A 25,029-nucleotide genomic window follows, 5' to 3' on the forward strand; every position below is an offset into this window, starting at 1 on the left:
AACATTATAAAGGGTCTGGTGTTGTGGAGCTTCTAACTGCTTTGAGGTCTTTAGCTGTCATCTGTGCAAATTTATGGGAGATGCTAGTATTATACACTTTGAGTTTTGATCCTCTGTCTCTTTTTAGTGTATTCCATTTGCACAGGGAAAATTGTTTCCTTCTGCTAAAGATGGATTTCTTGAAAATACTGTCTATGAAATGTTTTATAGAACCAAACAGAACGGTTTTATTGCCATCAGTAGAGAAAATTCAGAAAAATTAACCTTCAAATGCAACAAAATGGAGTGGTAAATCCTGTAATTTGAATAGAAACTTCTTTATATCAGAACAACGGCTGCAGTAGTTTCTACATTCTTCTAAAACAACTTCAAAAATATTTTATTCCAAAGTCAAACCAAAGAAACTTTAAGAACCACTTCCAAGTGTTTGGTTTCCTGGGAAGTATGCAAAGACAGCAGAAAAAACTTGTTCTTTTTAATCCAAATATGCTTTCTTTTTCTGAATTTATTTGGAAATTTGGCTCAGAACTTGAAAATAACACCTTCTGCAGGGGGATGGTTAGAACTAAACAAATATTTAGATGATTGAGCCCTGAGAAATTCAGGTTTTCAAATCTGTTTAATAATACTCTTTTGTTTTTCCTATAATATTTTAAATATTTCAGCATGACATCAGCAAGATGTTATGATTGATTGTTCTTCCCTTTCTAAGACAGCAAAATGTTTGGGCTATTAAAAAAAAGTCTGTAGCTAAGTGAAACAGTTAACTTTTGTTTCAAGGCTGAATTGTCCTTTCCTGAATCTTTAATATGTTTTTATTGCATCCTTCTACTATCTCCCATGGTTTTTGGTTTTTTTTCTGTCTCACAGCTGTGCTCAAAGAATGTTTTTTTCTATTTTTGAGTGGTCTTTGATGTCCTGTTTCTGTTCCACTCTTGTGTGAAAGACTTGGCATAGTGGATGCCAAGCTACATTAGCTAATTCTCTGTTCTCTGCCAACAATCACCCGTGTCTTTAAGTTTAAACAAAGAAGCAATCAAGAAAACTACTTTTTTTTCCCCCCTAATTCTAAATAACAATCTGAAAGAGACTTATCACCTCAGTTTATTTGGTTTCAGGACTAGTTTAGTGAAAAGAAGAGTTCTGGTCACCCAAAGAGAAAGTCAACATTGAGTTTTGGATAGTATTGAGAAAAAAAGAAATGGCATTAATATTTGGGATTAGAAATTCTGTACCAATATAAGAAATATTTTGCAACTCGCAAGAAGATTGTTTTCATTCATTTCTCTTTTCACCTGCTTTGTGCTACTTTGTAGTCTAGAATACAACAAACCTGCTAATGCTAGGGAAAAAGTTGGCAGTATTTTCTGTTGTAGAAAGAGAAATGCTATATATTCTAATGCTGAATGTACCAATTGAAATTAATTCTTATCTTCTCCACATTATCAAATATTCTGCTATTCATACCAGCTTTGTTCAAACAAACAAAACTGAATCTGATTCGCATTTTGAATAGCTCTAAATATGATTTTAATGAGGCTTAGGGGAAGGATTGCAATCTATTGTGAACAGTAAATATAAATTTTGTGACCTATCCTGTTTCAAGCTCTTAAGTCTATTTTATACTCGACAATCCCTTTTTTAAGCTTTTCATTATTGAATCAAGTTAGTCCCAGTTAAATACCAATACATTTGGTATTAGCAATACATTTGCAAGCTTTATAATTTAAAATATTTTGTTTCGTATGTTTGTATATCTTAATTTCAACAGCAGGTCTCCTTTTATCAAAAATTTGTAGACTATTTACTGATAATATCCTGGAGTGCATCAAGCATAACCTTGTGAGCCAGGCAAGGGAGGGGATTGTCCCTGTGCTCTGTGCTGGTGCAGCCTCATGTTGAGTCCCATATACAGTTTTGGGCACCATAATGTAAGAGAGATAGAAAAGCTATTGGAGAGCATCCAGAGGAGTATTATGAAGAGGAGGCACCTAAAGGTGAAGCTGTATGAGGTGTGGCTGTGGTCACTTGGAGGTCTACGTTCAGCCTGGAGGAGATGGAGACCTCATCGCAGTCTGCCCCATGAGGGAGAGAAGAAGAGTAGGCACTGATCTCTCTTCTGTGCTTCCCAGTGGCAGGACCCTAAGAAATGGCATGAAGCTGCATCAGGGCAGGTTTAGGCTGGATATTAGATCAAAGGTGTGTTTTATTCAGAAGGTGATCAGGCATTGGATCAGGCTCCCCAGGAAAGTAGTCACAGCACCAAGCCTGACAGAGTTCAAGAAATGTTTGGAAAATGCTCTAAGACAAATGATGTGGTTCTTGGAGTTATCTTGTGCAGGGCCTTAATAATCCTTATGAATCCCTTCCACCTCAAGCTATTCCATGGTTCTATGATTCTATGTCTTGGGTAGTCTTGGATCAGATGTGCAAATACTCCCCGGCTTGCCTTATCTATCACAAAAAATCTGAACCTACTAAGGTTTCTCTGGGCATAAATAGATTTGTTTGGTAATGAAATTCGTAGCATTCTTGTTGTGCATTAAAAATGTCCAACCTGATTCTTGTAATGTCTGTTTTTTAGTGTGGGCTGGAGTCAGTGTTTCCAATCCTTTTCTGCTGGTCTTGCTGTTGATGTGCTGGCCCTTCAGTGTCACTCCCAGAAGTATTTTTCTTAGGCATTAAATTTTTCACAACCATCAGAAGAAATGCATTTTCATAATCAAAGAAATAAGAGTGTTTAGCTAAGGGCTGGTTACATCTTCTGTGTCCTGAACACTAATAAGGTTTTATTTCTTTCTAATAACAAAACCAAATTTCATTCAATGGATTCTGCATAACTGAAACTCTCCTTTTCAGTAGCAGAAGCTGAGAGAATGCCTGAATGGTTCTCTCTCAAAATATTTGAATGCATTGTGGTTGCTTTCCATTGTATTTTTAGAAGAGGCTAAAATGAATATGTAATGGGATTTCTCTGGGCAGTATGGTTTTTGATTGACTCCATTTTTGTGTTTTTTCAGAATAGTTGCAGAGTTAACAGAGTTGGAGTTGCTCTTAATCTCTATGTTTTGGTACACTTTTCAAAAATTCTGGTATTACTAAACTCATGGGAAAGGGATATAATTAGATACATATGTAGGCAATAATACATACCTGAATCTCATATAAAAAGTGGCTATTGCATTGTATTTAGTTACTTTCTTTTTATAAATACTGTGCATTTGTCACAATCTAGCCTATGTATATTGTTCCTAAAACTAAAATTTAGAAGTTTGTCTTTAATGCTCCAAGATAAATTCCAATTAATTCCCCCTGCAGTATATGATCTCAAAGACAGACTTAGGTTATCCTGCCTTTTAACTTACCTGGATAGAGAGCGACCTGTTTAAACTCAAGGTGTGCTTTTAGTGGGTAGTGGAAAAGCTGGAGATTATTACTTTGCTTTTCAAACTGTTTTGTGTTGTTGCTGAATAATGTAGTGGAAGTGAAAAGTCATGTGGTCCAAAACAGGATAGGCAGTGTCCCCATTTCCAAGCCTGACCAGATTGTTCTCTGCAATTGCTTCAGGGCATTACATTTGAAGTGCAGCTCCTCAAAACAGGATCAGGAATATTTTAAGAAAACCTATAGCTTTCTGTCTCTGTCATTCCTGCTGTCACTTTCTCTGCAGGATATGTATTGAAAGGAACAAATAACATAGAATAATTCCCAAAGTGCTTTCTGGGTGCTTGTGTGCCTTATTTTTTAGGGCAGCAACAGCAAAAATGTGGCTGAAGATTGATGATTCCTCTTCCCTCCTTTTATTGAGAAATAGGCTGCAGTGTTAAATAGGCCAGTGAGGAGAGTCCAAGCCTGATGGGCCTGTTTACTGAAAATTATTTGATAAAAGAAATAATCTGTTTATACACATGGAGAAAAGTAGCTCTTGTGTGTTTAGATGCCTTGCATGTTACTTAGACTCCAGTAAATCCTCCCACGCTGCTGAGAAAATAGCAAGCTCCAGTAAATATAACTGTGAAATCTAAACTTCATGGGGACTGGAATTCTGAAGAATATTTACCCTCCAGCCATTTCTGTACATCTGGGATAGCCAAGTCTATTAGCATTTGGCAGTGGTTGAAGTTTGAACTTCTAACTGTCAAATAATACAATAGTAAAATTGGAAAGTGCATCCAGCTTTGCTAAGATTTGTGTGGAATGTGGGATGTTCTGGGGTTTTATATCTTTGAGGTTCATAGGTGAAAGTGATATGTTGTTAATACAGAAGTTTTATGAGAGCCTCAGTATACCTTACCTGGGTAAGGCAGCACATTCTTGATGGCAACACAATTAGCTGTTGTACCTCATGTACTAAGTACAGCAGATGTGCAGCAGTACTGGAATAGAAAAACAACTTCTATTTTGCCTGATTTGATTGTGAGTGAGCTTCTTGAGTTCAAATTTTCTGGAGGCTGTGCTGGCCACAGGATGTGGTAGTAGGCATGAGAATTTGATCTTGTTGGTACATGTGGTCCAACAGCCTTTGCTCCCTTGTTCACCAACTGTGATTTCAGTATTATAAACACTGCTCAAACCTAGTACTATCTTGCCCGTTACCTCTCCTATTTTGTACAGGTGATGGTGTTGAGAGGTGTAAGCTTGACCACATATTGCAGTAAAAGGAGAGGTGAAGAGAGGTAGGTAGATCAGAGAGACTGTCTTTGAAAATTAAGTATTTTATGCTTAAGCAAACTGGACATAGTAAGTCCATGGGCCTGATGGGATGTACCCAGGAATGCTGAGGGAACTGGTGTCTGTTTGAGGCTCCTCTCAATGGTCTTTGAACGATCACACCAATTAAGAGAAGTACCTGAGGACTGATACAAAACTGGGAGGAGTGGCTGAGTTTCTAGAGAGTGCCTTGGGGTACCTTTGGAATATATGGCCAAGTGGTAAGAAGATAACTAGGATTTCTGTAACAGAAGTTAAAGGGTACTTGAATGTCACAGGTTGGTTTCTTCCTGAAATAGTGTGCTTTAAAATGCACTTTGAAGTGACAAAAATCTGTATTCTAAATCTATTTCTTCTTCAGCCAGGAAAATGACCTTAGACTCAAAATAGAGGCTTTTTATTGATCATATTGAGGTCTGCCTTACTTGTGAGAGACAATCAGATAAGTATGCTAGGGTTGAATGAACAAATTTTAACTAGATTGTTATTTCTCTGATCTTCAAATTATTTTAAAAAAAGTGTTTTGAGGGTGTTTGCTTGTGCATGTATTAAATAAATTGGTCTGATATTATTTTTAAATTCATAGGTAACAAAGTGTAAGGTTTAAGCAAAAATATAAATAGAGTAGCAGGATGCCTTCTTACGTGCACTGGCTAATGAGGAATTTTGAGATAGTATAAAATGACTACATGTATTATTTCCCAAGCCTCCTAGATTTAATACATATGGGTGAGTAGATAAATCTTTTTAAGCATATTAAGGATTTTTAAAGAAAATTATAACATCTTCCATAAGCGATGATGATTTTATACGTCACTGTATCATAAAACTAAACTTTGTAAACATAAATGTGCTTTGTGTCAATATAGTTTATCTGACTCTTAGACTGTTCCCTTGGTTAGAGAAACTTTTTGTTTTGAAGGACAAAGCAAGGCAAACTCAGAGGCTTTGATTTCTTCAGAGACAGAGAGTGCTGCTGAAGAGACTGTACATGACAGGCCAAAATGAGGCAATTTGATATAAAGTAACAAGCACCTAATTCAACTCTATCACTTCTGATGAATTCCATACTGATGGAAGTCTACATAGAGAACAGGACTTTGCCTCCTTACTTCCCAAGACATGTTGATAATGCATTTATGTAGCAATTTCATAAACAATTTCTACTGTACAATTTCTTTTTCTTCTTTTTCATGAAAATAATACTAATGTTTTGGAGAAGGTTTATTTGTTCTGGTAAAGTGTTGTGACATTTATTGAGGCCCATACCCAGTAATGCTTGCTTGCTTCACAGCTGTGAGTCATTGTGAAAATAAAGATTACTTTCCTTGCTGTCAACTCACACCCAAGCTAATTTTACAGCCTTGTCAAATAGCAGGAGAAATTACTAGTTATCACTACTTAATCAGGCTCAGCTGACAAGACTAGATTGGAACAGAAACATGGTGTGACTGAAGCTTGTTGCTGTAATTTGAATACTTTGACGTGCTAAGACAATTACTATGTAAATTTCACTGAGAAATATTTTGTTCTGGTAGCTTACAGAGGTCTCATCAGTACCTGGGGACCCAGTGGGTGCTGTAGTTTCTTTTAATAAAGGGAAAGAAAAGGTCAGATCTGAAAAAGCAGCTCAGTTAAGAGAGCAAGAACTGGCAAAGCCAATGAGGGAAAAAGGCTGAAAATCTCTTTCTGTTTTGCTTTAGCTTTCCCTGGCACTTCCTAGAGGAGGAGAAAATTAGAGATGAGCTATTTTTGTGATCCAGAAACTGCAGTAGTAGGTTGCTACCTTGTTTCCTCAATCCAGCAAAGGGATGCCTGTAAGACACTTAACTTGTCCTATGTTATTATCTATCAGGGCAATTTTCAAGGTTTTTGATGTGTTTGGAAGGCACAGAGCCTGGTAACTAACCACAGCATTGCTAGTGGTATCCCTTAATGTGAACAAAACATTGTTGATATGTCTGCAGGGTCAAGCAAATTGCTGCTTTTATGAATCAGCTTTTGGTGTCAAGTGGCTGAAACAGTGCCAGCCCTGATCTCCTTTCTCATCATTTCAGAAGCCTGTATTCTTTCAGTTTGTCTTCTACAGAGGCAGTATATTTCTGCATGTTTCTGTACAGCTGTAAGGAGGGAGGATTTGGAAGTTCTGCATCTTCTCTTAAGCTCATGTGATGAGGCCACTTTTTCCCCCCAAATATGAAATTATCAGGGAAGCAAACAGACCTATTCTTACTCATTGAAGTAAAAAAAATGCTGTTATTTGTGCCCAGTAGAGTAGGTTAACCTACAAAATGGAATCATAATAGTCTTAGGAATCTTAGTAGTGAATGAGAAGTGTAATTATAACTCCTTTTCACTACTTTTTTTTATGAATAGTCGTTTTTCAGGTTGTATTTTAGAGGTGCCTGCTGCAGACAGCTTCATGGTGTTCCTAGGACAGTTTTTTTTCTTCCTCAGGCAGGTTAATATTTCAGGAACAGAGGCACCTCTTGCTATTTTCTTAACCTTCTAAAAGTCTCCCTGGAAGTTTGAAGCCAACTCTAAAATTCTTTTGTTCAGAAACTTGGTTTAGATTCTTGTTTCAACCCTGCAGAAGAATTCTGTATCTCAAAGGAAAACTTAAGTCAATATTGAGTGTTTTAAAGCACATTTAAGGGTGTGACTGTGTGTTGTTTCTATAAGCCTTGAACTTCTGGAGCCAAGTTCCCAACTCCAAAACCAAACTGTAGGAGCAACACGCAAAGCTGGTGAAAATTTCTGCTTTGTCAATTACATGTATTTAAAAATTTTTTTGTGAAGAATTTGGGTTTCATATGTATCCATCTTCTGGTGATTCTGTGGCAGGTGTGCATAATAAAGACTATTATGCAGCTTTCTGAGTTCAGTTTTTGAAAAGAGTAATAAGTTACAAAATTGAATCTTACATATTATTAGTGCTTAGTTATGTTTCTAATAGAAGAGAGAGAGGAAAGAGATTCTTTGGACAGAGATTGATTTTCAAAGCGGCAAGTACAACTTCACAATGCAGAAACAGCTTGTGGACTGGTATACCAGGCCTCTGTTTGTAAAAATCTCATCCAGAAGTCTCTGAGGGACTAATTTAATGATGTAAGGATATTCTTTGATAGGAAATACCAGATATTAAATTCTGAAATATCTTGGAAAGAGAAACTAAACTTATGGAGGATAGCAATATTTGAAAGCATAATTCAAGGTTCATAACTTTTGATTCGTTATCATCTTGAAAATGACATTGTGTCTGACTCGTCTGCATATTTATCATTTCATGCCAGTTTTTGGTTGGTTGGGTCTTTTTTACACAAGCTTTGGCATTTATAAAATATTTTTTGGCAAAGTCCACATTGTTAGTGTTATTTAATAATTCTGAGTATTTGTGCAGTGGCAATGCATAATGCTCCTTGTATGTCCTGTTTTAAACTCCCATTGTTATGAATAGTAGTCAGAATTTCAGTAAGAAAATACAGCTGTGAGCAGCTAAAATAGCAGGATGGCTGTTGCTTATCATGATTATTTTCTTGCTAAGTATCTACCAAGAGATTTCAGATGTAACACAGAAGTTATTCTGAGACTTAAGACCAGTAAATAAGCTTGAAGAAATCTATTAATTATGCCATGAAATTTTCAATTTTTCATCCTTGCGTACTGAACCTATTATTCAGCACTGTTCCATGAATAAGTGCTAGTGTGCTGCACTAAAATATATTATGTTTAAATGCAATAAAAGAGGTATCTTTAGGAAAGCTTCTGTTGTACATTACTAAGGCCAGTCTGTAGTATTGTTAAGATTATGCAGAAGAAGTTTTTGCTGAGTAGGAGCCCTTTTCTAGTTTCAGTTGTCAGATTCTTTACTCCCTTGAACAGTATTCCTGCCATGATTCCCATGTATATATACTTTTGCTTCTTCGTCCCCTTATCCCCTCCCAGCTTGTTGATTCAGGCATTTGGATACTGACTTCTAGAAATAAATGACCTTGCTTTCCATAGGGGTTAAAATAGTATCTTTTGGTGGTAGCCATTTGTTTGTTTTGAAAAGTAAAACCAAAAGGTAATTGACTGAACTCTTTCTGAAGAGTTCTGCATTGCTAACATGTCTAGGATGAGTGCATTGTGTAAAAGTTTAAACTATATAATTTCTTTAAATTAAAAAAGTGTTCACCTAGAGAACACAATAGACGTCCTCTTCCCAATCTGCCTGTATAACAAGACCAGCATGAAGTAAAATTATACTGCAGAAGCAAATTATTTTGGTTTAATACTTGCTGTATGGAATAATGATGAGCTAGTTTTTTCCCTTTTCCTGTGTGGCCAAAGGTGTCACTCGGCAATAGTGAAGGTGAACTCAGCCATAAGATGGATTCCCAGTCTCCAATAAGGAAAGTAGTGCTAAGGGATTTAATAAAATGAAGATGATCAGGAAGCATAGTCCTAAACACTGAAGACCACTGTCTTTTAAAGCTCTTAAGAGTTGGCAAGTTACTTGCATATGATGAGACTGTGTGGTGAAAGGACAAGAGAGATAACATGCCCATACGTTGCTGGATTCCAGTCCTGGCTGTGAAATGGGCAAGCTGTTTATACTCACCAGCCTAGTCTGGCAGTCTGTAGAGCTAGGAACAATCCCAAATTCACCCTCTGGAGAAGACTGGTGGCCTGAGTCTATTCAGTTAGGATGAGCTGCAGGATGTGCAGATGTTTACTGCTACACTGCACTGGGTGCCGATGGTGTAGCATGGCCCATGCCTAGAGATACCAGCATAGATGTGAGCTAAGCTGACTGATCAGGATTTCTTGAAATAATTTGTGGAAGACAGCATCAAACCTTGAGCACTTAAGCATCCAGTTCTGTAAACGATCAGAATTAAATTACCAGCCACTAATGAGGAGGCTGCATTGCCTTGAGTGCCTTGAGGCACTAATGCAGGAGTCCTGTAGCTGCACAAGGTAAGCTGAGGAAGATGCAGTGTGAGGTTTCTGAGCAAAGTGAGTGAGTGGTTCCTCAAACACTAAACATTAAACATAGTGCTGGACTGAGCTATTTGGTTATCTGAAGGAACACAGGTATGGAGGTAAGGATAAAAGTGAGGAGAAATATAATGAAAACAGTGGAAGACTAGTCAAATAATGTGCTCTTAGGACATTTATCCTCTTACCAGTATGGGAATGATGAGCATACATACATAGCCATGGCTGATTACAGAAAACACTTTCATGGAAATTATAGTGATCAAAGCCAAAGTGAAAAATCAGTTTGATATACTAATTTCAGGTAGCCTAATTTAGTTTTCTGACTTCAATCCCAAAATTATAAAATATCATGGCAAGTTTTTCTTCTGAAACTTTGTGTATGTTTATATTAATATATATCTCATTCAAATGATGCATTTTATAATATATATGGAATGAGTTAGAAGAGTCAAATAACCTGTCTTCTTCTTCATTTGCCATTCAAATCAGCCTTCTTTGTGCAGAGTTTTCATATGCTATTTTAAAAATTAATCCAGTTTAAAGTGCCACTAAGGCAAAAACTAGTCCTGATAGAAACAAGCTAAAAATAGCAAATAATATATTCCTATTAAAATTATTTTGAAAGACCTCATATTTGTATCCATTTTTCAATTTCCCACTGATTTTTTTTCTTTTTTTAACTTCTTAATCAGGATATGATGTGACACTAAAGCTCTACAGTAATATATTTGCCTTTATCAGTGGAGCTATGATTTCATAATTAAGAGGAAAGCTTAAAGTAATGTTGATTGACATCAGCTACATTGTAATCTTTTCTATGCTGAGTTACATCTTGGAGCAAACCCTTACTTCACTGAAACTGGCTGAGCTGCCTATCTGTCCATCTTAAATCTACTAACCTTTTTTGGGTATTGATTTTAGGATTTATTTCCAGGCCTCTATGGATTTTCTACTATTTCAAGCCTCAATGAAAGTCAGTGTGCTCTTTGGGCACTTTATTCTGCCATTCAATCTACCTAAATAATACTTACTGTGCATATAAAGCCTACATTCACTTAGTGTGCAAGTAATTGGCAGTGTCTTTATGTGGAGGATGACAATTGGAGTTCATGTGTGCAAGTACTATAATTTGCTAAATTGATACAAGCTTGACTGGATTTTCCACCAAAATTTTTAGGCTCTGGGAAAAATATTATTTTGCTCAGTAGTATTTTAAGTATTTCTGTAGGTAGTCAGTTTCATTTAACATGTATGCCATAATTTAGACAGTTTTACCTAATTAGTAATCTTCTATACATAACAATTTTCCTTTCTCCAGCAAACCTTGCTTTGTTTTTTATTTTAGTAACTTTTGGTAAGATTGTGTTCTTCAGGAGGTATTAAAGAATCTTGAATTGCAATTTCTCATTTCTTTGGAGACTCAAGAATTTCCCTTTTAAAACAAGAAGTGATGTCTGTAGCTTTCAAGGGTTGTTTTGCAGCCAGGGTATTTGGCATCTCTTCTAAAACTCAGGATATAAAGAAGCACACTCGTGGACTTGGAATAAATGGTGCATGCATTATATATGTTTATTCTCATGAAAATATATAGCTTTATTCTCATGGTATGTCAGTGTCTCAGCTGTGGGAGGTCTAACTGCATCTTTGCTGCACTTCATGGGCCTTTCCTGAGCATTACTGCTATTCATCAGGTCTGTCCTGCAGCCCATCACAGTGCAGAGCTAGCTGCCCTCTGCTATGGACACTGCTTAATAGAACTTCAAATAAAATGGATTTCATGTTACAATTTTTAAAACAGCGGTCTTCTGTTGCAGTTAGAGTCTCATGTCAAGAGAACAAGGTGCTAAAAATGAATAGAATTCCACTTGCTGAAGAAATGCAAATAAAGCACTCCTATGAAACCTAGCAGAAAATGATGAAATTTAAGGTTTCATTTCTATGAATTTGAAATATGGCCAGAGTTTTTTGATAAAAGCAGAAAAAGGACATTTTGGTGGTTTGTGGTTCTTACTACAAGTCAGTTCGCATATATCCAGATACCTTTGCAGTGGCAATCAAAAATAAATGTAAATGAGGATTAAAGTCTCATTTGAATGATGGAGAAATGTTAAGTGCAAGATGCTGTCTTCTTCTAAGTGTGGCTCTGTTTTAGATCCATCTGTTCAGGAGGAATAATGGAATAGTGGTAAACTAAATCCATCAGTGTTGCTTCTTCTTAACACTTTAGCATATGCAATTACTCTGAAACTGTCAATGAGAATATCCAAATCCAACGACCTACCCCATCCTTTCATGCATAAGGTTACAATATTAACCATGCAGATTTCAGTACAACTGCTTTCAAAAGATATCTTGTTATACTGGAGAGGTGACTTTTTAAAACAGAAATAGCATTTTAATGTGTTTGGGTGTTTTGGGTATTTTTTTTCCTCTTACCCTTTTGAAGTTGTTAGTCTGACATATGTAAGGTTCTTTTGCTTGTTTTTTTGGCTTGGGTGGAGACTTACTAGTTTTGAAATAATATTTACCAGGATTCAAAAATGCTGAAGAAAAAGCTTCTGCTTTCAAAAATAGTGTGAGAGTTCCATGTCCAAGAGAGTATGTCTGTTAGTTGCATTTCTTCTAGTCCAAGAAACATCACCATTGACAAATAGCTGCCAACAATAGGTGCTGCTTTTGGTAGATGACTTTCTTAATTTGCCAACTGAAACAACTATGTATTAATAATGGGCTTCATTTGTTGTACTTCTTCCTACAGATAAGAATTTCTACTAAATTCTTTTGCTGCAGTAGATTTTCTTTCTCTCACAAAACATTTAAATATAGACTAAATATAGACTTTTCTGTCTCTAGTTAATGAGCACTGTTTTCTCCAGAACTCCACATTATTGCAAAGCATTTGTCCTTTTTCCTGTCTTCATATATGTTTTACCAGCAAGCTGCTTACTAGAACGTTTCCACAGTGATTATTTCTGAAAATGGCTTGTCATTAAATTAATTCTCACTATATTTTAGGAAGATAAGTCTGAACTACAAATTTAATTCTTTTTTTAAAGTATCTAAAAACTGGTTAGTTTATCTATAGCTATGTAACAGTTAATATTTTGCAAATACAACTGTAGTACCTATGAGTTTTTATTATTTCTTCGGAGCATTTCATCAGTGTGGTAGCTGTATGGTATATTGGTAAATATTGATTTCTAAGTGACATTTATAAAGAGGAAATGCAAACTAAGCTGCAAATATCTGTAAATCAAAATTATATCCTATAGCAGCTTTTGATATTCATAGTTATGCTTTCTGACAAAGAGCAAAGATATCTATTCATTTTTTTTTAAACCTAGAATTTACAGGGCTAAACTTTTAATTTTGTTTGTTTACTGCAAAGCTGACAGTTTCTGCTCTAGGGATACCTTTATCAGGGTGTGACTTTCTTTTGAGGAATGAGAAATTGTTCAGTTACTCTGTCCCCAGAGGTGAAAATGCCAGGCTTTGTAAACAACAGAAGAATGTGTCCCTTTTTTCTTTTTTTCCACAAAACATGAAATATGCAATCCTATCAGTTGCAGTAATCTAGGCATTTGTCATAAAATACTTTTGGATATTAGGAGACACTGATTTGCATGGCCATTACTTATTTTTGAGTATTATGGTTCTTTTCTGAAATGTGTAAACAATTCAATGTTGAAAACAGCTTTAGTGCTGATATTGCATAGCTGCTATGCAATTAAGATGTTGAATGTACAGTGCTTTCTTTCAAAGATGAAAGCTTGTTTACATTTCCTTGTTTATAAGTCTGAATTTCCAGAATTGTGTGTTGTTTTATCTCAATACATAATAGGAGCAATCATTTTGCATCTGTAGATCTAAACTTGGAGTTGTACGTGTAGATGTTGTTGTTTTTCGTATTTTAAGCACATATCACCCAAGATAATACTGAATTGTTTTCCGGAGTTTATCTCTTTGTAGACCAAACGATCATTTCAGATTAGCCTCATATTATGCTTCAGCATTCTTTTTGATAAGAGGATTTGATTTTTGGAGATGATGTCATAGGAGATATGTCATCTGTCATATTGCAGGAAAAAGTTTTCAGTGAAGGAAAAGAATTCCAGCCAGTTATTTTTCACTCATTCCACTTAAATTTTGTCATTGCTCCAATTTATTCACTGTTGTAAGCAATGTGTTTTAAACGATCCAGCAGTTTTCACATGAAAGTACTGCTTGATTGCACTGTTGAATTTTATGCTGGAAACCATGTTGGTTGAATGGCCCAAATGGATGACAGGAAAAGCCAACTCAGACTTTCAATATGCTTATACAAGTATTTTCTTTCCTCTGCAGCTGTAAGCACAAGGTGTATTTGGAAACACTACCAAACACTAGCATAATCATCCCGTTTCATAATGAAGGCTGGACTTCGCTCTTGCGCACGATCCACAGCATCATAAACCGCACTCCAGACAGCCTGATCGCAGAGATCATTCTGGTGGATGACTTCAGTGACAGAGGTAAGGCTGGTTTTGTTGGAACTTGAAATTTGTAATGCAGTGTGGTCCTGAGAGAAACTAAAGGCATACAAATATGGTCTTGAAGTACTGTTGGATTGTTAGCAGGAATAAACATTTATAAGATGCTTTTGTTTTACTTGGCATGAAGCCTGAAATTCATGTCAAAGGGAAGAGAGACCGTCAACTGTTCATTAGTCTTTATTAATGTTGTCTTTTGAATGTTATTATTGAAATACTGCAAATTTTAGTATTTCCTCATCTTTTCCCTACACTTTTGTATTACTCTGAATATATATCAGATTTGACCATTTTGGATGCAACTCATTAGCTTTCGATCCTGGAATTTTATTGAGCTAGGCAGATTTGCATACTAGTACAAAATAGCCATACAGAGAAATTAGGCTCTGTTGAATGGAATGTGAAAAAAATGTGTTGGATTAGTTGATCAAAATTTACATCACTTATATATAGTAAAATGAAGAAACTTCAATCACTTAATATCTTATGCTATCATCATTTCTTGAATGCAGCACAAAAAAATGAATGTCTCAAGATCCTGAGGTGAATTTAAACAATTCTTTAGGTAAAATTCCTCCATTATATGAATATGGAACTAGGAAATATGTAGGTTTTGGGTTTTTTTTCAAATTTCAGTTCATCCTCTGGAAGTTTAAGCATGAAGACCGTTGGCTTTAGTGTTTTTCTTGGTGGGTTTTCTGTTTCTACTGTAACATCAGTTGCTGGTGTGTATGTGAGCTTTATTCTGAGCAGACCAATAGCAAAAGAGAGAATTGTACCCTTTGCTAATGTTTTACTTAAAATCTTTGTCTCAGCTAGGAACTTAAAGGAGTAGATTTCTGACCTAGTTTTAAGAAGCCCCTGGATGAGTGAGAGAAATATTAGTAGAGTGCTGCAGTAGCAGAATAATTTTTGTAAGTTTTTTTTTTTTAAACTGATATTTCAGGGTTTAGAAAGATAAATGCTGCACACATCTATCTTGCCCTCTCATATCTGCTGGTTTCCTTGCAATATGTCCTTTGATGAACTGCCTCTCAAGCTGTAATGCAATTTAAGTGAAATTGTAAAGTGAGTACAGTTCTGACTATTCTATGTTTATGAAATCTAGACCACAGATGAAAGTTTTTGAAATCAGACCTGTAAAACAGCATGACCAGGCTGTTTCTGCAGGCTAACAATTTTCTAGCAGTAAACAACTCATGGGGAAGTCTTTAAGTTGGTTTTATGTGGTATTTTTTTAGAAATAAAAAAGCTTTTTTTCTTTTGTTTCCCTTTTTGGGTATTTTTTTCTTTTTGGCTTAATAGCAACTATTCAGGCCATGCTTGCTCAATATGGTAATACTGTAGCATTTTTTTAATGAAGATCATAATCACTATTGTTGATGCATCTTAAAATATGTTAGTGTTTTTTAAAACGTATCTACTTCCAGGTTATTAGAAAAAAAATTAATGTCAGTAAATAGGCTCTTGTTCTTTCTTGCATGCTCTTAGTTTCTGCTGATTGCTGAAAGTATCATTATTGCTATAACACAATGAAAATCTCTGTAGTCGTCTTCATTTCCAGTTATATGAAGCTATCTTTTCAGTGGAATATTTTTCAGCTGGAAATGGTTCATATAGCATAGAAATGTTTAACATAAGTTTGAAAAACTGAAAGAAATGTACAAAGCAGATTTATATAAAGCTGGACCTTGAAGCGCAGTACCAGTAAAATGATTTACTTCTGTTTATTTGTGTTATTAAAATAAAGTTCAGAAATGTTCTTGTGAATGGTTGCCACTTTTGAACATGAACATATAAAACATTTTGGATGTTTTAAGAAGAGAGAACACAAGAAAAATCTGCTGCACTCTCTACTCTGAATCCAATCTGAATTTGAGGTCAAATGAATCATTTTGGTACACTGGTTTAATTCTTGTATTTGTGATCCTCTAAACTTTACTTAACTGAGACTATATTGTGTTTTCTTGTGATCTTTATTCTCCTTTATGAGGTGGTCACAGATAATAGAGTTGGATTATTTTATACTAGGAAAATGCTGGCTGATATCTATGTCCCCTCCCAGTTCATAAGATAACCTGTTTTTAAGAAGTGGCACATTTTTTTATCCTTTATTTGCCTTTCTGAGACTGAGCATAAAGCAGCATAAAAGATATTGAAGCCAGATTAGATAATAAATTAAGTTTGTGTGTTCAGGTGTTGTCAAAACTCATAGAATCATTGCAAGTCAAGTTTACTGCTGTGTTGAGGCATTAGAGTGATTCGTGATAAAATCATATCTGTTTTCCTTATTGTATAATTTCTTCATGAAGCTGCATATGCCATATAGGTGACAATGGTCATTATTTTATGAAATCAGTTATATTTTATTAAAGTAATGTGTATACTATTCTAGTTCCATAACTTTATATTAAAGGGGTGGAGGTTTTTTTAGCCATCTAAACATCATGTGCAGATAGCCAAAAGTGAAAATGAAGTATTTCAATAACAATGGTATTTTAAAAGTAGTGATCAAATGACAAGCAATTAAGAGAAAAGTTTTCTATTAATCCTGCTGTTCCTTTTCAAAAACATTTAGGAAGCTATGAAAAGTCAGTTCCTATTAGAAGCAGTAAATGAGAAAAAAAGAAATTTGAAAGTTGTGTAAAAGATTTTTTAAAAAAAAAAGGCTTCAGTTTTTTTCCTTCTAACTAATGCAGATATAATACTTAAATGCACTGAAAAAGCTTTTGATAACAAATGATGAAAATGTTTTAGTGAACAGCTAGATACCGAGAGTTTTCTGATTTGTCTGCAGGTTTGTATGTACATTCATATGCGCTCCTTTGGCTTTTATGATCAAAACCCAAATCTTTAGATAGTTCATGCATAATATTCCTCATCAATTATGACATTTAGATGTTATAAAAGTAAAAGGACAGCTGCATATCTTTAAATATCAATATATAATGCAGACTAAAGGCTTGGTATTATAAGGCAGATAAGCAAATGTTATGAAACATGAAAGTGCAATATTTGGTTATGGACAGATTTAATATAAAAGACTACATGCATATTAGAAGTTCTCTGTGACAGAAGGAAATGTAGATTTAAGAATAAATACACAGCTAAAAGATTTCTTTATTCATGTAATTTATAGAGAGTATTTGTATTTAAAAATGGTGAAGCAACAGGTAGGAGAAAAATGTCTGATTTAGTGGAACTCCATTTCAGCAAAAATAGTAGCTTTGATTTATACTGTGAACACAAATGGCAGAATGTTGGTGTACTGTGAGATGAAAGAGGCCTGAATTGAAAGTTTGGAGGTGCTCTAATAAATGTAAAAAAAATCATTGCTACTTAACAAGCACTATAAAAGGGAGGAAAGTAATAGGCTTCTACTTAGTTTGCCTTAGAAAGCTGTGGATATGTATATCATTTTAATGATGTACATAGTTTTACATACTAAAGAATGGAAAGTGTTTATGATTTTGTGATGGATTTGGGGTTGCAAATCCAGTATCTGATTCATATAAGCTCTGTATTTCAAACTTGAAGACCCATCAGATTCATTGTCACCTACCATGGAAAATGAACCTTTACATTGGGTAAACAAACACACCACTGTGTCATTATCTGCAGTGGCTTTGTGTGAAGCTCTAGTTTTCTGATCCTGGTTTCTGGGAAAATGAGCCTTGTGGAAAGTGACTTTTTATTTCTGGGAAGGTTTTTTGGATTGTGTGAAGGTTGTTTGAAATGGAAGGCGGGAAGCATTGGTTTGCAGGTTTGACTGTAAAGATGGGGTGTTTCTTGTTGACATAGCTTGTTCTGAAGTCAGTCTGTCAGCAGAGGGAGCTCTGAAAAGAAGATGCAAGAAGCTTCTCTACAAGAAGCAGAATGTGGGTAAGAGTTTTAAAGGAAAGGGCAAAATTAAAAAGGCACCAAGTTTTCACGGGTTGTTATGGAACAGCTTCTGTTAACAGAGGAACACTAAAAATTCTAATTAATGTTGTAAAACTTTGGATAATCATAGATTTGAATAATTAATTACTTAAATAGTTCATGTAGGTTGCAAACGTGTGATGGATCTCTACTTCAACCTTTATTTGTTTTGTGTTTTACCTTATTAGCAGAGTCAGACCTGTAAACTGTTACTAATGCAGTGTATGCCCATGAGTGTAAAGTTGATTTACCAAATGTTTTGACTTTACCCTGTAGTTCTTGAACCAGTACAGCACCTATTATACGAAAAAAATAAACAATGCCACAGCCAACAATAAATTTATTAGCAGTAACAATTGTTAGGTGGTATTTTAGTTTGAAAAAAAATCCCTCAGATTTGACAAGGGAAAAAAAGAATTTGAAAACTTAGTAGCAATCAGCTTCTTCTACAGCTAGTTCCTGTCACTGGCAATAAAATCTTTTTTTGGTAGAAAATGATGAGCTAGGAAATTTTCCTTCCTGTTGATGAACCAGTCCCTTCACATTTTTCTCTATATTATGTTCTCCTGTATCTGTCCCCTTGCTTAGGTCTGTTTTCTGCATCATTCATTTGGGAGTATCATGGTGTCCCCTATCAGGTACCATATAGTTTGTGTCAGACCTCTGAATAGCCCAGATTAATACCATGGAAGTCAGTGTGCAAAAGCAACCTGTGAGCACTTCATCAGAGCTGTAGCTGGCCAGTGAACTTCAGTGCCAGTAACATGCTTTTTTTCTCTGAACATGGAAGAGGACAGGATGTATGACTGGGGTTTTTTGAACTGCAGTTCTGTAAACTACATTGGTCATATTATACAATAACAGTGGAGTAAGGGAAAAGAGTCTGTGCTCAAAGCAACTCTATCAAACTTTCAGATTGTATCACTTTCAACTGAAGGAATACATACTATTGCATGAAGTTGAAATTCCCTGTGCTTTGTTTGTAGACAGTTCATGTAACATGACATTGAAATTCAAATGTATGGATGCTTGGCTTCAGATCGTGGCTAGATGTAACTTTCTGATGAAATGAATGTGAAATTTATATTCTATAAATGACTGTCTTGTCATAAGAAATCTCTGCTATAGACAGAAAGTATGATGAAAGCTCATGTCTCCAAAAATTGCAGTGCTAGGCATAGGTCATATATGACATTATTTGTGAGAAAGAAAGGGTGAATCCACATAGAAATGTGTTAGGTTTCTAGACAAATAATTCTACCTGGAACACACAGCCTTACCCGCAGGAAAGCCTGTTCCTGCAGTCGAGGAATTATACAAAGGTAAACAGAGATGTTTTCTGCTTGCTAAAGAATTTGTGGAGGTTTGCACTTTCTTAATGCAGCATCCTGGAACCCAGAGTCATCCCAGCAGCTTGAGTTGCACTGTTCATTTCACTGATAGCGTAAGCAAAACTTTCCTGGGGCAGAATTTAATACAGCAAAGTTTTCAAGTAATGTTGACCTTAATATTAACATATTACTGCATCATGTGTACTACATTTAAAAAAAAATAAAGATCTGAACTTTTAACCCTTTATGAAGGTCAGTCTCATATTTTAAAGTGATTTTAAAAAAAAGTAAAAGGCCAAATAGAAAATGAAACAAATTCAGTTTCAAGATGTCTATATTGACTAGAGATCTAACTAAATTCAGAATTTACATCTTTATACTTGTGATATTGAGCTATAAAATTCCTCTTTCATTCCCTCTACAATGCACTCAGTTACTTGAATTTGTTGAAACTTGGACTTGCTTCTGGTCAAAATATTATTACTGTAAAAAGTACTGCTTAAAAGATATCTGTGCATAGGTTGGAATAAACTGATTTGTGTCTGTAATACCAAATTTTCTGTTCTTCACTCTACATTCTCAATTTTGATAATTTAACATTATAAATTCTGTTGTGGAGCTTTTCTCTTGAAATTACAGAGTACAAGATTTTACCTTTATCTCCTTTATGTACCTTGCAAGAGCAGTTTCATTACTGAAGGGATTTTGACTTGACAGAATGGCTTTATCAGTGGTTAAAGAAAGGGCTGGCCTGAGGTTTGCAAGAGTTCAGCTCAGAAGAGTAATGGTCATTTTGAAGGCAACTGCAGCTCATCTCAAAATTCATTTTGTTTGCTGGAGTAAAAGTATTGTCATGTTGTGAGAAAGTGAAAGGTGGGAAGAATTTCAAATAACTGAAGTTTTACACTTTACCTAGACAGAATTGAGAATGTGTCTGCGTTGGGATAAATTAAGGAGTATCTCCCACATCCCAATGCTGCCTGCACTCAGGGAACTCAAATACAACTTGGCTGTAAAAAATAAAAGCTCTAGTGATGAAATATTAATATGAGAATAAATTCTTACTTTTCACATAGTTGATCAGATTGGTTATAATAGAGAAGCAATTTCACTGCTGAGTACATGTGGAGTCAGAATACAAAGCTTTTGTTTTTATATTGGTCAGCCTGTCTTTAGTTGCCCACCCTATAAAATGCTTGCTGGGTGTGCATCATACCTCCACAACGCATCCTTTCTGTGTGTGAGCATGTGAGGAATTCTTGAGATGGGAACCAATGAGCAGCCTGTACTTAGCAAAATTGTGTTCTCTGGGTGTCAGCTTCAAAAATGTTATGCCGTGCTTGTTTCAAGTGTGGTTCCTGATACCGCTTACCTGAAGTAAGTCTGGATTTAAAACAGTGTAGTTACTCTGAGTAATTTTGAAATAATAGAAGCACATTTATTCATGTAGCACATTTTTCTACTATGCATATCAGCTTTGGTTTACATTTCCTTAGGGTTAAATTGAATTATGGCTGAAATTACATTATTTTAAAGTTCCTCATGTGGAATACTCAAGTTTGATCTTGTAAACAGAAAGGAAAATTTCTAACTCTGCATAAATATTGGTTTCTACACTGGCTTTTCTCTGAAACATGAGCTATTTACTTTCCACTTGAAAAAGCATTATTGCATTGCAGTAATAGACTAAACAATTTGACAAGAGACTTGAACAATTAGCTCACAGTTATCTTCTTCAGCTTCAGTTAATGAGCTATGGAAAAGATGCACATTAGTTTCTGAAAAATTTGAAAATATAACCATTTTCATACATTTCTTCTTGTCTAAGTTTCTTTTTAACTTTTTATTTCTCTTTAGAAGCTTTAAGAATTTTTATTTTCTTATTTGCATTAGGCAATTCTTAACTAGTATTCCAAATATATTACTCCTACAATTCCACTGAGTAGCGTAATGGGGATATTAACTGATTTTCACATCTACAAATTATATATCCCCTGAATATTCACAATTAAAACCTGCAGACAGGTAGTATAGGATGGAAGCTGAAGTCTGTTGTTTTGGACTTTTTGCAAACATTCCATCTGATCAAATCCAAACTGATCAATTTTTCTTTTCTGGGTGGTGCTTTGTTACTAGGAATCAGGAGAACAGGCCTGAGATCTTATAAAGTATTGTTTTTTCATAAGCTAATCAACTAGGTTTTAATGTAGTATCAAGCAAAAAGATTCTTGGCAAATATTAGTTGTTTGTTATTTAGAAAATTTCCTTTAATTTAAAATTTAAGTTTATTCATGATCCTTTTCATGCACGAGTGTTATTTAAATGTTATCTTTATATAACTCATTATCTTCTTATGGTACACAGAAACAGATAGCACCTTTGAGTTTTCAAAGTTCATCGCAGTTTAATAAAGTGTGACAAGCTTTCAAATTAACATCCTAGTAGTCTTTCCAAAAATGTTCATTTGTTACAGTCAAGGTTGCCTTAAGTGCAACATTTGAGTTCATTTAAGTAGAAATTAAAAACATATTTTACTTTTCTGGACTTTCAAGTAAGCTTGTAATCATCAAGCAAAATAACATCCTTAAGGAATAGGCAATAGTATTGTCCCTAGCTACCTTTTATGCATCTTAAATAAAATAATTTCAGAAAACCTTTTACTTCATTTTGCTGTATTATAAATGTATTATGTTTTGTCCTTTTTTCCTGTTTGTAAATCATAGGTGAGCCTGAAACCTACTAATACTCTAAATATATTATCAATAACATGAGAGAAGTTGTTTTCCTGTTAATTCACTGGTACTGAACTTCACATAAAGTAAGAGGGGAAAAGAATGTGGGTGGTAGAAGGAAAGCTGTGAAATGATCAAAGCAGGAAATTGATTGTCACTCACAATAGAGTTTGAAACCCAGAATTCTGGTAAGGAAACACTGTGTTTACAAAAAGATTTGTAAAAGTCCTTGCAGTCAGATATGGGATATAAATATTTCTAATATTTACATAGATATATAATTTTTTCTATCTTTATATAGACTAAATATTTTTTTCTAATATTTTCCTGTGAGATGAGTGGGAGAATATTGATTTGGTTGCTAACTAAATGCCTTTTTGTTGTTTGTTTTTTTCCCCAAACTACTACATGCCTTTCTTTTCTAGACTGATTCTTATATGTAGGATTGCTAGCAAGTGTTCAGTTTACAAGTCTTAACACATCCTAAAGAAAGAAGAAAAAAAACCTGCAATGAGGTTAGTAGATGAATCCCTTCAAAGCTTTATATATGAAGAACAAAGGTTTATCCTGTCCTATTATTTTTGGTAACCCTGCCAAAATCAGACATGCTTAAAGAGTTCTATAGGTATTCTGACCTTGCTTCACTGATGGAGTAAAACAGTTTCATTTCTGTGAAAACAAATGAATTTAAATGAATTCTAGAAAAAAAAAAAGTGCCTACAGAATATTTTCATAGACTATTGAGAGCTGAAATTTATCTATATTAATTTAATCTTGATGCTTTTCTTTTGAGGTAACCCAGTACATAATTTATTTTTTTTTCTGATGATTCTTTCCTGGATAATGGCAAACAGTTTCCCCATCATTTTTATTTATTTTATTTATTTATTCTGAATAAATGGAAGCCCTGTTGCCAAAGGCATCTATTTGTTTAGTGTTGTATATGTTTATGCAGATTTTTGTTTTGTGCAGTCAAAAATCAAAAGTCTACTTATGCATGTTTATTCATTGCTCTGTGCATCTTCAGTGTCTCACAGGAAGCATTTGTGACATATGGAATTGTCTAGTTACAAATCTTCTTGTACAAAAATACAATCATAATTTTGATTAACTTGAAAAGGAATGTTGTTGCTCTCAGAAATCACTATCCAGACGTTCAGTCAACTTTGGGGGCTTTTCTGTGTGTGCCGATTTCCCAAATTGAGCTCATGCATCTTTCAGACAGATGGGCAATTTTATGAAGCTTATAAATGGCTGAAAGCTTTAATGGCTCTGTCATGCGCAGTTTGTTTTTTAAATGCTACTGATTTGTGAAGCAAGCATTAATAACTTGTATTGTGCAATTATAAAGGATTTATTTTAATAGGACTGGGTCAAACCATGTTTTCTAAATTAGAATAAGTTCCATATGCAGTGGAAAATTTCAGTGAAGAATGACAGAAGCAAATCTTGATGTGGTACATGCAAAGCGCTTTTAGCATTCTCCTCTGCCTTCTCAAGTTACTGGTATAAACTCATTTTACTTGGGGTGGTGATTTTTATATTGTTTTTCCCCCTTTTTTATCTAGTTGTATCTTTATGCATTATGAGAGCAAGTATACACTTTGGTTTTTGTGGCTTTGCAGGGTTGCTGCATAATTGAGACACCCAGCACACAGAGGCAAACAAATATGTTGATTTCATTTTTGGTCAGTGACCTAGCAACCTTTGTTCTCCTGCTGTAGGAACCCTTATATCTGCCCTCCTCACAAATTCAAGAAAATATGCATTATGATAAATGAGAAAATATTTCATGAAAGCAGAATGCACTACACAATACGCTAACTATTTAGAACAGGTGATTGCTGTGGATTTTGCTTTTGTATGGTATAGAAAACCCTTCTAATCACACTAGGTAAAATGTACTGCAAGTATGTGTATGGCATTCAGGGATGAAGGCTTTCCAGTCTGTGCTGACTTCTGGCTTTCAAAGTTATGGGTGTTGCTATTGCCAAAGCAGTAGAGTGGGGGCTGGGGAGATTTTGGTTTTGTTTGTTCGGGTTTTGTTTGTTCGGGTTTTGTTTGTTCGGGTTTTTTAACATAAGTAATTTAATTTCTCCTACTGTTATATCAGGATATTTTTCTACAATATCTCCTAACTTAATTTTTTGTTGTTTTTTGGTTTTGTTTTTTTTTTTTTTGCTAGGGACCTAAATTCTTTAATAGGTAGATATCTCTCGACAAATGTAGAAGATGATTTCTGCCTAAGGCCTCTTCTTCCCCTTCATTTGAAGGGCAACATACTGAATTTAGAAAACAGAATTGACATTCTTTGTAAAAAGTGCTGTTTATGCACATCTGTCAAAATAGCAAACCTAGTGCTTTAGATTTAGCAGGATAAACATGAGTTAGCTGTCTTACTCCATTTCTGCCTCATTTAATCACAGAAGAGACACAGATTAATTGCTCATTATTTGTGGTACACCATTTCTAGTCAATAAAATCCACTCATGTTTGTAACTATTCTAACTTTATAAAGTTTCTTTTTAAAAGTGTTCTACAGTTCTAGTGGAAAGTGGTGATGTTTTAAAACATATTTCAGGTATACCTGATAAATTTACGAGAATTTGAAAAATTATATTTAAGGGTCTTACTCCCATAGTCTTGCATAAAGCAGTTCCTGGTGTGAAGAAGGAAAGATGTGCTATGTACGAGCAAATGTAATATTTTTGAAATTGGTTTCCTTTAACAGTACAAAGCAATAGAGAGCAGATGTTAGTCTTGTTCTTGAGTGGTTTACCTATTGCAGTAGAACTGTAGAAAGCAATGACAGATTATGCT

At 34.9% G+C, this 25,029-nt stretch overlaps 1 protein-coding gene across 1 annotated transcript in view; it reads left to right on the top strand.

The window, feature by feature from the left end:
• GALNTL6 (polypeptide N-acetylgalactosaminyltransferase like 6) overlaps positions 1 to 25,029 on the top strand; it is a 423,774-nt gene that overhangs the window by 181,075 nt on the left and 217,670 nt on the right. Inside the window, exon 4 of the mRNA XM_058838265.1 lies at positions 14,041 to 14,207. Within this exon, the coding sequence (XP_058694248.1) occupies positions 14,041 to 14,207 (167 nt within the window). The remainder of the gene's footprint in view (positions 1 to 14,040; positions 14,208 to 25,029) is intronic.

Source organism: Poecile atricapillus, chromosome 4 (genome assembly GCF_030490865.1).
Source record: "Poecile atricapillus isolate bPoeAtr1 chromosome 4, bPoeAtr1.hap1, whole genome shotgun sequence".
NCBI lineage: Eukaryota > Metazoa > Chordata > Aves > Passeriformes > Paridae > Poecile > Poecile atricapillus.